The sequence below is a fragment of the Gopherus evgoodei genome, chromosome 2 (genome assembly GCF_007399415.2).
Source record: "Gopherus evgoodei ecotype Sinaloan lineage chromosome 2, rGopEvg1_v1.p, whole genome shotgun sequence".
NCBI classification, from domain to species: domain Eukaryota; kingdom Metazoa; phylum Chordata; order Testudines; family Testudinidae; genus Gopherus; species Gopherus evgoodei.
The window spans coordinates 271,180,283-271,196,375 of NC_044323.1; the positions used below are offsets into that span (position 1 = coordinate 271,180,283).

General features: G+C 43.2%; 1 protein-coding gene across 1 annotated transcript in view; it reads right to left on the reverse strand.

Annotated features, from left to right (window-relative positions):
- Positions 1-14,636, reverse strand: part of RAD21 (RAD21 cohesin complex component) — a 28,580-nt gene extending 13,944 nt beyond the window's left edge. The window contains 3 exon segments of the mRNA XM_030553735.1: positions 338-467; positions 8,200-8,370; positions 14,542-14,636. Of these exon segments, the coding sequence (XP_030409595.1) occupies positions 338-467; positions 8,200-8,343 (274 nt within the window). The 5' untranslated portion in view covers positions 8,344-8,370; positions 14,542-14,636.
- Positions 14,637-16,093: the final 1,457 nt, after the last annotated feature.

Genomic DNA, 16,093 nt, shown 5'->3' on the forward strand with positions numbered 1-16,093 from the left:
TGATACTCCACTGGTTCCAAATTCCCCTCAGTGCTTCCAAATTGCATGTGCAGCTATTTAACAAGCAGCACATCCCCATATCACCTGCTGAATAGGTCTTATTGACAAGAGTGCTGAAACCTTAGTCCAGAACACTCAACTGAAGCAGTGCTGGGGAAGAAGCAGAATTTCAGCCAGTCAACTGAAAGATGGTACTTCCCTATGCAAAGGAACACAAACTTCTCTTATTTTAATAGGAGCAACAGGAATATAAAATGGTACGCGTGCTTATTAAGTCTCACTACATATTGTAATGTAACTTGTGGGGAAAAAAGTGTTTAAGATACATGACAAGTACCTGGACGAAAAGCCATCTTGATCTTAATGAAGGCTTCATTACAGTCTGCAAGAAGGTATTTAGCTTTCCTGTGGTAGATTCTAACAACTCCCAATAAGAGATGTCCTGAGGTTCGAAGTGCCATCTTCACCTAAAAATATATTTACTGATTGCAACAACAGGTATATCTTGTTTATAAAAAACAAAAAACAGTACTTTCACAGAAGAAAAAAACCTCTAGCAAGACTGGCTTACACTAAGTTTTTCTTATGATACACTCCTTTTACATCAATTTTAGGATAAACAGTAAAGCATCTCAAACTAACTTTATACTGCTAGAGACAATATTAAGCAACATGAAGTAGTTTGCAAACCCCATCCTTTCAACTAAATCTGAACAGCCATTTGTTAATTGTACTTTGTACTATTTCAAGAAATATCTACAAAAGTAATACTTAATATAGCGTATGCGTTCAAAAAGCTTTACAATCAGTTCCCACAGTGTGATGCAGCTAAGTATTCAAATGCTATACATGGGGAAACTGTCCAACCCCATGGAGGGAGACAGCATCAGAGCCAGGATGAGAATTCAGGGAATTCCTAGCTTTAAGCCCAATATTTTGATTACCACACTATTAGTATAGAGTGGCATGCAGGTTTAGTTTGTTATTTTTGCTTAGGGGAAATGAAGAGAAGGCCTGTTACATTTGCAAACAAAGGGGTATTCATTGAGTCGCATGCCTAGCGATTACAGTAAATGCTTTATTTCCTAAACATTCAAATTTAACTTTATTAATTAAAACTGAAACATGTCACTTTGGAATAAATTAGCAAGCAGCACACAAAACCAAATCCATCTCACTGCATCCTGTATAGCTCCTTCATGCCTGTGTTTCTTTGGTTAACCTTCAATCCTGCTCAAATTTGTGGACATCACCAAGGTTTAATAGATGGACAATGAGGTCCTCCTGGTCCACTACAGGGGCCCCAGGCTCTATGATAATACAAAACAAAGAACAGAACTAAACTGCATACTGAACCAGAAATAAGGTTAAGTGACTGCAGGCAATGAGGAAAGATTTTCTAATAGTAAATCTAGAGTTTCACACCAAAACAGGAAATAAGACAGCACAGTTAAAAATTTTGGGGAGGGCACGAAGAAGCAGCTGTATCCATCACATTAAAACAAATCTGTGTTCCTCTTGTCACCAAGTCTCTAAAACGGTTTCAGTGTTATTCTTCTATGTAACCAAGTATCGTATTTGCTGCAGGGAAGATGTGTGATTAATCAAAAGACGTGGCCAGGAAAGAATATCTTCAGTGGCTCATAATCTGAAGAAGTTTGAGAACTGTGTTGACGGATAAGTGGAATAAGATTTCTCAGGAAGATTAAGTCCTAAAACTTCTAACCTCAATTTAACTGAATTACTACAGATACCCAAGCTTTTCATTACACACAATAAAAGCTCTTCTAAGCCTCCAGAAACCAGATAAAAACACACAACACCCCCCCTCAAAAAAAACAAAAACAGATTTTAAGAATGCCTAGCTCTGAAATTCTTATAAAAATCCTTGCAAACCTCAAGGCACATGCATAACCCCGTGAGTGAGCATTTCCACTGCCTTCGTTCTCATCCTCCTTTCTCTGACTCCTCCCTGGGTTGTCTAATGAGGTTCTTGTCTTAACTAAGGCTTTGTCTACACTGGCAAGTTTCTGCGCAGTAAATCAGCTTTCTGCAGTGTAATTCCCGAGGTGCACACACTGCCAAACTACTTAGTGGCAGAAAAGCCACCCTGATGAGAGGTGTACAGCTTTCTGCGCCGAGGCTACAGCGCCACTGTGCTAGTGTAGACACCTGGTCGATTACAGCACTGCAACTGGCTTCTGGGCGGTCCCACAATGCCTGTTCTCGCCTCTCTGGTCATCGGTTTGAACTCTTCTGCCCTGCCAAAAGTGCCGAACTCTGAGCCCCACCCTTAAATTCCTTCGGAATTTTGAAAGTCCCCTTTCTGTTTGCTCGGTGATGTGTGCAGTGGTCTCAGCATATCTTTCCAGGTGACCATGCCTGCTCCATGGATCAGACAATCTCCTGCTTGGAGCAATACCGAGCTGCTGGACCTCATCAGCATTTGGAGAGAGGAAGCTGTCCAGTCCCTGCTGTGCTCCAGCCGTAGGAATTATACCACCTATGGACAGATTTCACAATGCATGACAGAAAGGGGCCATGACCGGGACACACTACAGTGCATGGTCAAAGTGAAGGAGCTGCAGAACGCCTACCAAAAGGCGAGGGAGAGAAACCGCCACTCCAGTGCTGTGCCCACGAGCTCCTGATTCTACAAAGAGCTGGACATGATACTCAATGGTGACCCCACCTCCACTGCGAAGGCCACTGTGGATACTTCAGCGACTCGCATGCCAGTAGAGAGTGGACCGAGCCAGGAGGAAATCTTGGACGAGGACATAGAGAGGGACCCAGAGGCAGAGGACAACTCGGAGGTCAGAGATGCATGCAGTCAGGAGCTCTTCTCTACCCCAGAGGTGGCAAACCAGTCACATCAATCAGAGCTTGGCAAAGTGCAAACATGAGAGGAGGCCCTGGTAAGTGGCTTTGATTTTAGGAATCATTGAAGCAAATTGTTGGGGGCATGAGGGTTGCAGAAAGCAGGCTTGTGTCTGTATGATGTGTATACCACCACATGCCTAGTCTGAGCAGCGGAAGAGTGTTTATTCACTACCTCACTTCACAGGAATCTGCCTCAGACCTCCATGAAACGCTCATGGACATAACGCTCATAGACATACTGGGCAATCCGCTGCCGCAGGTTCTTTGGCAGAGCTGCTTTGTTTCTTGCCCCATTAAGGGTAACTTTCCTGCATCACGCTGCCATCACTGCACTCTGCTGTCACTAGGGACCACTGCTGCACACAGGCAAGCTGCATAAAGGCCAGGGCAGAAGCCGCAGTTTTGGAGAAGGCCGTCCCTTGATTCCCTGCTCACCCTCAGCAGCAAGATAACTTCCATAATGAACAAAGTCTGTGGAAAATGCGGGGACAGTAATGATTATAAGCCTCCCCTCCACCCCCCAGAGTGCTGGCTCTCCCCAGGAGACAGGTGCCCAGTGTAGAGTAGGGCCTGGAACACTGATTTCCCCTGCCCCTGTGGTTACTCGTCACTTTGCAGGTCTTGTGGCTCATGTGTGCTTGCCTGGGTTCAGCCAGTTAGTGACAGGTATGTGAATAGCGGCTGTGTTTTAAATCACTGAATCAGTGGTCTCTGTGTTGCAAACAATACTGCTGCTGTAAAACGTTGCATTTTGGCTTCACAGATATGAGCACAGGAGCCCAGCCTCTCCTCTTTGTTATCACCAGCTGAACAGCTGCGCAGAATTGGAAAGCGGCCACGAAAAACTAAAGAGGACTTTCTGCATGATGTCATGATGTACTCTGTGGTGCGCCAAAACGAAGCCACGGAGCTGCTCTTAAACATTATGGAGCGCCAAGCGGACATGCTCCAGACGCTACTAGCATTGCAAACCAAACAACTTTGCACTCACTCTCCCCTGAAGCGGCTGTCGCAAAACTCTTTACCATGGTCCCCCTCAGATACCACCACCACACTCTTACCAACCTCCTGGCTCCAGTCTGCACACACTGCATTCCACTCTGCCCCATCACAGTCCAGCCCTGCGGACTCCAGTACCCAGTGCACTCAACATCCGTCCCTCTGCAGTTTAGCCTTGCTGAAGTACAGTACCCACTGCACTGTACTCCAAAGGACAAGGTTGCATATGATACCTGGACATACACAAATCTTTAACCATCCTGGGACTCCGCCTCCTCCTGGGACCCTCCCTGACCCCCTCCCAGTGCTGATGTGTTTTTTTGTTTGTCTCTCTCCTCCAGTTGTTTAATAAAAGAATTGTTTTGGTTTCAAAGCAATCTTTATTCCGTTAATTGAAAGCAAACAGAACCCTGCAAAGCAACAGGCAATTTTCTTAAACCTTCACAGTGCATCGTCTGCACCAATCACAATCACCTTCTAGCACTACAAGCACTGCACTCCTGAACATAGCAACAAATATTAGTGGCTTTCAGCTTCAAATTCAGGGTGGATAAAAATCAATGATTTTTTTAAAAATAAATAAATAAAATTGGATTTAAAATTTAAATAGGTTTTCCCATCAAAAAACATTTTATCAAAAAAATCTGATCTAAAGAGTTTTAATTAAGATACATTATAGCTCAAAGATATCTCATCATGGAATAGGGATCATAAATTCTAATTCTATAGTATAAGACAATACAGTCATGTAATGTTTAAAAAAAGTTTTGTAAATGAGTTCCAATGGTTCATGGATTAGGGACCCAATTTTATGAGGTTCCAAGGGCTCATGTACAGATTATTTAGGTTAATCTTTCTAACTACCGAATGAGACTCAGTGCTCAGTCTAGAAGATACCATCAGAGATGCTTAGTTTTGCATTTCTCAAACTGTGGATTTGTCTCCCCAGAGGTAACATGCTTGTTAACAGTCAAAATGTGACAGGCAGAAACAAAGGTGAGAAACAATAGGCCTCAATGCTATTGTCCCTCTGCAAATTTGTGTACACAGAGTCAATCCTATACCTTTCTCTAAAAGTGCAAAGTTTCAAAAAGTTCAACAAATAGAAGATTGTGGGGGGCAGAACAGATCTGGACAAGGAAAAGAAGTCTGAAGGTAAACGTGAGAAGCGAGGAATATATGCGTGTTTGATTTTTTTTTTTTAAATATTATGTGTTTGCTGTTGAAGAAAAAAATCCAGAATATGTAATGTTGTCGTTTTAGTTAAATAAAACAGTTTAAATGTCTGTCTGGTGATGTTCTCCTCCTAATACAGCACGGCAAGAAAATCCTTCAAATATTAATAATTAACCTGTTGAACAGGAGACAGTTCACTTCCCAATGACTTTATAAATATCTGCTTCAATTACTTTTGGTAAATGAAATAACCAATCATTCATTTTCTGATATAGCTGTAAAACTAATCTGAAAAGTTTTCAAAATAAATCAATCACTTAAAAATGTATAGTGTGTACCTTCTAAAAATGAAACATACGTCCATCTCTGAGTTGTGAAGAATATGTATTAAGGTTTTAACAACCAACAAGAATGCACTTTTATGTAGAAAACCAGTATTAAATTGAGTCTTCCTGACTAGTGATTTAAATCAAATCTACCTTGTTCAAATTGCTGCCTCAAGGCATCCCTGATCCTTATGGCCCTGCACTGCGCCCCTCTAACATCCCTGGTCTCTGGCTGTTCAAATTCAGGCTCCAGGCTCTGAGCCTCAGTGGGTCAGCCCTGAGTGAAGCTTTCATCCGTCCCTTCACAAATATTATGGAGCGTACAAACCATGGCTATAAGCATAGGAATATTGTCATCAGCCACGTCCAGCCTCCCATATAGACAGTGCCAGTGGGCCTTTAAATGGCCAAAAGCACACTCACCAGTCATTCTGCACTTGCTCAGCCTGTTACTGAACTGTTCCTTGCTGCTGTCAAGGTTCCTCGTGTATGGCTTTGCAAGCCACGGCATTAAGGGGTAGGCAGGGTCTCCCAGGATCATAATGGGCATTTTGACTTCCCTTACAGTGATCTTCTGGTCTGGGAAGAAAGTCCCTGCTTGCAGCTAACAGAACAGACCAGTGTTCCGAAAGATGCGTGTCTCCTGCACCTTTCCAGACCAGCCTGTGTTAATGTCTGTGAAACATCCACGGTGATTCATAAGCGCCTAGAGAACCATAGAAAAATACCCCTTCCAATTAATGTACTCGGTGGGTAAGTGGTCTGGTGTCAGAATTGGAACATGCGGGCCATCTATCGCCCCTCGACATTTAGGGAAGCCCATTTGTGCAAAGCCATCCACAATGTCACACATGTCTCTGGGCAATGTGGTCTTTTGGAACAGGATGCAATTAATGGCCCTGCACACTTCCATCAACACGACTCCAATTGTCAACTTTCCCACTCCGAACTGGTTAGCGACCGATCGGTAGCAGTCTGGAGTAGCCACTTCCATAGTGCAATCGCCATGCGCTTCTCCAAAGACAGGGCAGCTCTAATTCGTGTGTCCTTGTGCCGCAGGGCTGGAGACAGCTCATCACACTGTCCCATGAATGTGGCTTTCCTCATCCGAAAGTTCTGTAGCCACTGCTTGTTATCCCAGATGTGCATGACGATGTGATCCCACCACTCAGTGCTTGTTTCCCAAGCCCAAAAGCGGCGTTCCACTGTGGTCAGCACCTCCGTGAATGCCACAAGCAATCTCATGTCGCAGCTACTACGCTTGGCGAGAGCAACGTCAAACTTCTCTTGCCTTTGTAATTTAATGAATAAATCCATTGCCACTTCTGATGCGCTAGTGAGAACGAGCAGCATATTGGTCAGCAGTACAGGATCCATTCCTGAAGACCGAAGAGGTAGAGTGCACAGTACACAAACCGTTGAAAGATGGTGCCAAAGGCAGATAGAAGCACAAGATTTGCTGGAATGCGAAGCAATGCATCACGAGGCACTGGAACTGGACCCAGGATGTCCCGCAACCCCCTCCGCCTTCCCACAATTCTTAGCAGCAGAAGAGGAAGAGATGCTCTGTGGGATAGCTGCCCAGAGTGCACAGCTCCAAATAGCGCTGCAAGTGTGAACATGCTATTGCGCAGGTAGCTGACAGTGTGAACACACGACAGTGGTTTCCCTTAAGTGCTCTCTGAGCGGCAATGTAACTCTGCCAGTGTAAACATACCCTTCAATTACAAACTCTTGTAGGCAGGGAATCAGCCTGTTCTGTAAAGCACCATGCATATCTACAGTGCTCTGATTAATAGAGGATTCAGCTATTATATTTGTGTATATTTATAACTCTTGTAAAGATCACATTAGCTGCACTGAATTGACAGCCAGAACAGCCGTTTAGCTGAAGAAAGTGTTTATGGATACTAGGAAACAAGCTTTAGGCTTTTTAAAAAAAATAAAAACGCTTTTCTCTAAGGCATCCAAATGTCTGCTGTCAAGTAAAATAGTTTATATTTGACTTACGTGCACATAACTAGTCCATTTTTAGAGGTGAGTTAAAAAAAGAAAAACATCCATGAACACGTAAGACCTGAAAAATCTTCCCTCTGATTACTAGGTATCTGGTAAGAAGAAAGTGTTCCATTTTCTCCCCCCTTAAGTGTGAGGTCATGTCCTTCAGCACTTTTCACAGTTGCTCTGTTGGCTGTAGTTAATACCAAGCAAAGCACCAAAGGCAGCTTAAGGCCTAGCCTGGGTAGCTGAGAACAGTTTTCCTCAATAACATTACTTGCTACTGACTACATTTTTCAACCCTTTGAACATAAAGGACAAGAAAGAGTATTTAAATAATCCTTCTTAATTTCAATAGCTCTCAATGTCAAGCATATTCAAATATTACTGCAAGTCTTTTGAAAGCTACTTGCTGACAGGTACAAGATGTTTTTTTTCCCCTTTCCCTCTCCCACCATAAAAAATGTCTATGTATACACATGGTACGTCAAGAAAATTCAGATAAAGATACTCTGCACAAAACTTATTAACCAAAGGACCAAATTTGAAACCTGGCCACTTCTTGCAAAACTATAAAATAAGAATTGAGTGAAAAACTCAGATTATTTCTTAGAATACAGGTATTCGTGGATTTCTTCATACTTCATGTAAAACAATTGTGAGCACACTTTTTTCATTAAAAGAGTTAACATTTTAGAATTTTTCAGGTTAGAGGTATCAGTATATTAGTTACTTCTTGTATACTGATCATGAGCTGTCGTAATTTCTCTCTGCTGAACCAGCAACATTAACATCAAGATGACTGTAAAATAGGTACCTTAGGTGAGATGATACTCTCCACGCTGCTCTCTAGATTACACTCGAACACATGTGCTTTGGTTAGCTTCTTATCCCAATGGGCCGCTAGCCAGATTTTGGCCAGCGGCCCACGCTTGCTCAGGACAAAATGAGCGTAGAACATTGTCCCAGCCGCCTATAAGGTATAAACCTGTAAAGAAAAATATAATTTTTATATTGAATTGGGTTACTGCAAAAAGTCTCACCATATGTATATATAGCCTCCAAGTGGCATATCAACGTTTTCTTTTCAACCAGCAAGATTCTAGAATGGTTTTGTACAAGAAAAAGGACAGAAATTTTCAAGTAGAACAGAAAATGCCCCATATACCTTGAAATCTGAAAGGATTTTATTCAAGATTAAGAGTTTTGCTTGTTTTTTCCCCCCATTAGTGGCTATATAAGTGTAGACGTTTACTGCACTGGAAACTTGAGCAGGTAAACTAGAAAAAAGTTACACCTACAGAAATGTGGGGCTCGAAGGGGGGACCTCAAAAGACATTTAAGTCCATCTCCCAGCACTGAGGCAGGATTAAGTATACCTACACAAACATCTGAGAGCAATGGTCTAAGTTTATCATCATCCTTGACCATAAACTGTGGTCTCTTATTAGACCTGTCTATAATTCTTCCAAGAGCTCATTTCCCGATGCTAGTCACTAGGACTCCTCCATTGTAAAAATCTTTATTCATGCTTCCATCTTCATTCATCACAATCTTCTACATAGCCTAATAAAGTGCCAGCTATTCAGACCCCAGCACATATGGAATACTACTGACCCAAATTTTATCACACAAAAAATGATCATCCTCAAACAGTTCCTGTATCTTTTCATTCCAAAACAAAAAAAGTTAAGATCTCTACTCATTCTACAAGCCTTCCATATGTTTATTTCAGGGGTTCTCAAACTGGGGTTTGGGACTCCTCGGGGGTGGGGGGTCACAAAGTTATTACATAGGGGGGTTGCGAGGTGTCAGTCTCCACTCCAAACCCCACTTTGCCTCCAGCATTTATAATGGTGTTAAATATATAAACAAGTGTTTTTAATTTGTAAGTGGGGGGTCGCACTCAGAGGCTTGTTATGTGAAAGGGGTCACCAGTAAAAAAAAGTTTGAGAACCACTGGTTTATTCCAACCTTTCTAAAGGACTCTTATTATCTACAGCCCTTTCCCTCTGAGTGTAGCATTGTTTTCCTTTTGTCCTTTTGTCTTGCTGCTGGTGGTGCAAGAGCCCACTCCTAGCAGCTTTGAGAAGGGAAAATATACTGCATTTATAAGGGACTGGTCACCATAATATGAGATGGACATAAGACTACAGTCTCATCACAAGCTTATGAGGAAACCTTAATTATTAGTTTCATTCGAGTTAAGATTTTGTCACAGGTATTTTTAGTAAAAGTCATGAACAGGTCATGGGCAATAAACAAAAATCCATAGAAGCCCACAGCCTGTCTGTGACTTTTACCTAAAATATTCGAGACTAACAGTCCGAGCCCTGCTGGGGGCTGCCTGACAGCCCCGGTTGCTGCTACTGCAGCAGGCACAGACAGCTGCTACTGACCCGCTGCTGTGGTGGGAGCTGTAGCCAAAGTAGTCATGGAGGTCCACTAAAGTCATGGAATCCATGACCTCCAACAAAAATTGCATCCTTACCAATAAGTGTGTGTATTAGGGAAGCAGAAGACCGACACCATTAACAGGCAGCTAATTGGAAATGAGTAAATAAGGGGAGCACATCATCGTCCTCAGCGGATGGATCCGGCTCCTGGCAAGTCCAAGAACCATCTGTCTTGCCTCTTCTATCCTTCTCTCGCTCTCACTGTACCTACAATGGAGGATCAAACCTATGCCTTTAAAGCTCCTATATAGTACACCTCTCTAGCAGGCACAACATGTGACACTAAAAGCAGAGCAGTTTAATTTGATGCATCAAGCAGAGGAGCATCATTTTCTAGCAAAACTGACAATTGTCTCTTGCTGGAAAGTTTCCAAGATGCAGAGTAGCATACAGAATGCAAGCTTCCTGTTTTTCCAGGACAGGTTTAAACCTGTGGTCCCAAAGGTTTACAGAAGTGCAATGTCTAAACTGCAAATAAACTGCAGCTGGCTTGTGCCAGGTGAATCAGGTTCACTGAGCTCAAGCTGCAGGACTGTTTCATTGCAGTGTAGACTTCCTGGCTAAGGCTGCGTCCCAAGCTCTGGGACCCTCCCACCACGCAAGGTCCTCAAGCCCAGGCTCCAGCCTGAGTCCAGAAGTCTACACTGCAATTAAACAGCCCGACAACATCCACAGTTGTTTAATTGCAGTGGAGACATACTCTTACATTCTTTCAGTTACTCCACAGTTGTGCAATATTCTGCAACCAGCTCTCAGCATGCCCACTCATGTAATTTGGTTTATATTTATCTGAATATGTGTTTTATTAGCCCTATAGTATTACCATAGTACTAACAAGTTCCAGTCACAAACTGGGAACCCTCTGTCCTAGACACTGTACAAACAGAACAAAACCAAACAAACCACCAAAGCAGTTCGTGCCCCAAAGACCTTACAGCACAGGTATAAGACAAGAGACAGATGGATACAAGCAGATAAATGGGGGAGTACAAGGAAACAATGTGATAATATAGGTCAGCATTAGGGGTAGTGTCTCAGCACACTGGCAGCCTAACCATTGCTAATTTTTTTGCAGGTTCACGGGAAAAGTTTTTAAAGTAGTATAATGAGTTACGTTTTACAGATGTTTATAGGGAGCTCCTCCAAAGCATGAGGGGCCACATTAAAAAAAGCACTCCTTTGAAGATTAAGAAGTGGGTGATGGAGGTTAGCATTACAAGCTGTTCTGAGGCAGGACTCAACCCTGAAGAGTGAATGAAAGATTATAGCTAGCGTGGGGACAGGACTCAAAGGGCCTTGAATGTGAAGGCAAGTAGCTTATGTTTGATGTGATAAGAGAAGGGAGAGCCTGTGAGGGATTCAGAAAGAGGGGGTGATGTAATCAATCAATGTGCTATGAGAACGACTTTTGCAGAAGCAATCGGAATGGATATGAGTGGGGAAAATTTGCATTTGTCAAGGCTAGAGAAAAGGATGTTGCACTAATTGGGAAATGAGATGATGAGAGCTTGGATGAGAGTTTTAGCAGTGTGGATGAAAGAAAAGGCCAAATCTTAGAGATCGTATGCAGAAAGAATTGGCAAGAGTTAGACAGAGCCTGAATCTAAGATCTCATAGAGGACTGAGTTGAAGCAGGCAGCCAGGGTACAGGCCTCAGTGACAGGAAAGATGGTGGTACTGTTCTCAATGATAGAAAAGGGAGGTGAGGGGAAGGTGAAGAGCTCACTTTCAGCCATGTTGAGCTTGTTGTTTGGCTAGAAAGATAGGTCTGGGGTAGAGGAAGATTTGAGAGTCACCAGAAATAGTTGTGGTACAGTAACTCCTCACTTAAAGTCATCCTGGTTAACACTGTTTTGTCAATTAGAGAACATGCCTGTTTAAAGCTGTGCAATGCTCCCTAATAACCTTGTTTGGCAGCCACCTGCATTGTCCACTGCTTGCAGGAAGAGCAGCCCGTTGGAGCTAGCTAGTGGGGGCTTGGAACCAGGGTGAACTGGCAGCCCCGCATCAGCTCCCCGCTCCCACAAGTTCCATGTGTGGCAGCCGCCCAGCAGGCTATCAATTGCCAGCAGTTCAGCTGTCCCTCCCCACATTGCCATGTGCTGCTCCTGCCCTCTGCCTAGGAGCTGCTCCTGGGAGCCTCCTGCTTGCTGTGCAGGCGGAGAGAGAGGAGAGCTAATGTCAGGGTGTACCCCACTTACCCCATCTCCATGGGAGAGGGAGGAAGGAGAGAACAACAGGACGGGGTCAGGACCAAAGGAGCTTCCTGGGAACAGCTGCTGTCTCAATTTGCTGATTAATTAACAAGGCAGTATACTTAGAGGGGGTCAGCCTACTTACAGGGGCAATGCGCATTTTTCTCACACAGGGTGTGCATGTGTCTGTCTGCCATGCTGTCTCCCCTCTCTCCATTCTGCTGCCTTGTAGAGTGTGAGGCTACATTAATAACAGTGGGTTAACCTTTGAGGATTCAGTTAAAAGCTAGTTCATCATCTAGCAGTAAGGCATTCCCTGGGAAATAGCCCACCCTCTGACTTCACCACCTCAACCCAGCTTCACAATCATCATAGCTGTGAACAGTATTAAATTGTTTGTTTAAAACTTATACTGTGTGTGTGTGTGTGTGTATTAGTCTTTTGTCTGGTGAAAAAAACTCCCCTGGAACCTACCGCCCCCCACTCTTTACATTAATTCTTATGGGGAAATTGGATTCACTTAACATCGTTTCACTTGAAGTCGCATTTTTCAGGAACATAACTACAATGTTAAGCGAGAAGTTAGTGTAGCTGAATTTGTATCTGCAAATGAGATTACCCACAGTTAATGTGAAGAGGGAGAAGAGAAAGGAACCAAGGACAGAAATCTGTTGCAGCCTCACTGAAAGCTGGGGGGGGGGGGAGAAGAGAAGGGAGATGCAGAGGATCCTCCAAAAGACCTGCCAAAGGAGCAATTTTATGGGAATTACCCAGATCATCAAATGAAAGCGGACACTATAAATCACAAACTGTATTTCTCAGTGCAATGGGTTTAAAAAAGTATTTCACAAATCTATGAGGTGGGTTTGTTGTACAAATTTCTCAAAAACATTAGGCATAAGAGAATGGAGAAGGAGTTAAAGACATCAGTATTAAATCTCTGTCACAACTTTCCAACTCCAGTTGTAAAAACTGTTGCTTTGATTTTTTGTGGATTGGCATAATTATGAGATTTGACATATTCACAATCAGTTCAAAATATATAGCTTGAACTTCAGGGAAAGATCAGACACACTTGACTCAAACCTGAAAATATAATGAAGGCTTCCCATTAATCATGAAAAGCATTATGTGGACCAATAAGACACAGAAGCAACTGTATTCATTCCAGTTCCCTGACAGCAGAGATAGCAGCTGCTAGCACGGATATATTGCCACTACTATCTTTCAGCAATATTGCTGCACTTGGTCTGCATGTTCCCCACATTAGAGCTATAAGAAGAAGTATCAGAGGGGTAGCCGTGTTAGTCTGGATCTGTAAAAGCAGCAAAAAATCCTGTAGCACTTTATAGACCAACAGACGTTTTGGAGCATGAGCAAGAGGAAGTAACTTTCCAATGGTGCCAGGAACACACAAGCACTAAATGCTAAGGGGTAACAAAGTTAGTTCCTTGTGAGGACAAATTGTTTACTTCTTCTATTCTGGGAATATACATGGGCATTGGGGGGGGGGGAGAAAAGAAGGGAGAGAGGAAGAAGTGATCCCCAATGTGATAGGGAAAGGTTCAATCTTTCACACAAACACAGGTCATTAATACAACAAACAGGGCTGGGAACCTACTACACTTTTGTTGTGGGGAAGATGAGGATAGGAAGCCCAAATGGTAAATGGTCAGCATGCTGATGTTTCACAGGACTAGCACAGAGAATTGCTAAATCTATGCAAGGGTTATGGAGAGCCTGAAACTCAAGGGCAACATTAGAGAAGAATGAGAGTTACTTGTTTCAAGTACACCTCTACCCCCGATATAACGCGACCCTATATAACACGGGTTCACATATAGCACGGTAGCCCCGGGGCTCAGGCAGCAGGGCTTAGGTGGCGCTTTAAAGGGCCTGGGACGCCGGTTGCTGCGGGGAGCCCCGGCCCTTTAGATCACTGCTGGAGCCCTGCCGCCGCCACTCCGGAGCTGCAGCAGCAGGGCTCAGGTGGCGATTTAAAGGGCTCCGGGCTCTCTAAATCACTGCTGAAGCCCTGCCGCTGTTACCCTGATATAACAGGGTTTCACTTGTAACACAGTAGGGAATTTTGTTTCCTGAGGACTGCGTTATATCGGGGTAGAGGTGTATTGAAAATCTTGAAAAGAGGAAATAAAGTAGAAGTAAACTGCTTCTGGCAGAGATTAGCAGTTTTCCTCCATATATTATGGACGTGCTGCCACAGAAAGTTATACATATAAATAGAGGAAAAAATTTAAAGAGTGATGTTACCAGACTAAAAATAATTTAACAAATGCATTTATAAGTTACAACATCTTACATTAAAATATTAATTTCTATTTGCAATGTCTACTTTATGCAATGCAGTCTGCTTGAACTAATACACAAGTCAGCATCACTTCTAAGTTCTAATGCACTATCCCAATACTGCAATGAGAATACATTGACATGCAGCTTGTACAAATTTTAAAAATACATTTCCAGTGGAATTATTACTGAAGTGCTCACCAACTTTTTTTTTCTTGGAATCCCCATCTGGGGTGCACTAGTGCACAGGCACCACGCATGATCCTTCGCAGCATGGCAGCAACGGTTGCTGCCTTTTTCTCACGCTTCTGTCCTCTCTCTTTTCAGAATATTTTCTTGTCCTTGTTTCTTTCTTGTTTTCTCTCCTTTACTTTTTTTTTTAAATCTGACTCTTCTCTCCAGAAAAGTGCAGGCAGATGGCAGTGGGGAGAGCAATAGGACATTTGATACAACCCAATGCTGAACTAACTGCTAGATGTGCAAAGAGAAGCTTGGCTTGGCATGGTACTCCCTGACTATACACCTGTGCATGTGAGCTGCTCTTGCAGCCAACAATATTAGGGCTCACAGCAGATGCAGGAAGGGTAATTAATTACTTTCAAGTAGCCACCTGGCATTTTAACTAGAGAAGCAATAGATCAGATCTGGGATCCCACAACTTTCCTCTATACCAGGGGTTCTCAACCTTTTTCTTTCTGAGTCATCCCCCCGCTATACAGACTCCACCGTCCAGCTGTGCCACAACCGTTTTTCTGCATATAAAAGCTAGGGCTGACGTTAGGGGGTAGCAAGCAGGACAACTGCCCAGGGGCCCATGGCACAGGGGCACTGTGAAGCTAAGTTGTTCAGACTTTAGCTTTAGCCCCAGGTGGGGATGCTTGGGGCACCAGGCTGCAGTCCTGCATGGTAGGACTTTGGCTTTTCTGCCCTGGGTCCTAGCAAGTCTAATGCTGGCCATGCTTGGCAGCCCCCTGAAACCCATTCATGGCTCCCAATCCCTAGTTGAGAACCACTGTTCTACACAGTAATCTAGTCTTCTGCCCAGCAACCCTATTGGGCAGCTCACGGGCAGCCCCACTTACCTCAGATTGGGAAACTTTCTACTATGATCAAATTTTGGACCTGTCAAAAGATGTCCTTTTACAAAGGGACACCAAACTGAAGTCTAAGCAACTTAAAATTATTTCAAATGCCACAGTCGTCCTTGAGCCCTCTTGCCTATCTGTGTTTTGATAATCAAGCACTCCTATTTTGTGTGTGCCTATGTTGTGTGGAAAGCCCAAAACAATCACAGGAAAACTGACTATACTATGTCTGTACATTTGACAACACCATGTATATAAAGAAAAACTGAAAAAAAAAAGAATGTTGGAATTTCCATAGTGAATTAGACCCATCCACCCCAGCATCCTGTCTTGGACAATGGCCAGCACCAGATGTGTCTGAGGAAGGTGCAAGAAACCTCAGAATGGGCTGATGTGGGGTAATCTGCCCCCCAGAAAGTCTAGGTTAAACCTAAAGCATTAGGTTTTATATCCCTTCTAAAATGTATTAGCATTAAACTATTGTAATTCTGGAAATACTTGCTAGCCATATAAGTGTGCTACAGCTCTTTGAATCTAGCTAATATCTTGGGCTCTTCCACATTTTAATTATACACTGCATGAAAAATTCCTTTTATCAGTTTGAATCTGCCATCGTGTTCCTTTGTTCTTAGTTAAGAGAAAGGGAGAGCCAAAGTTCCTGATCTACC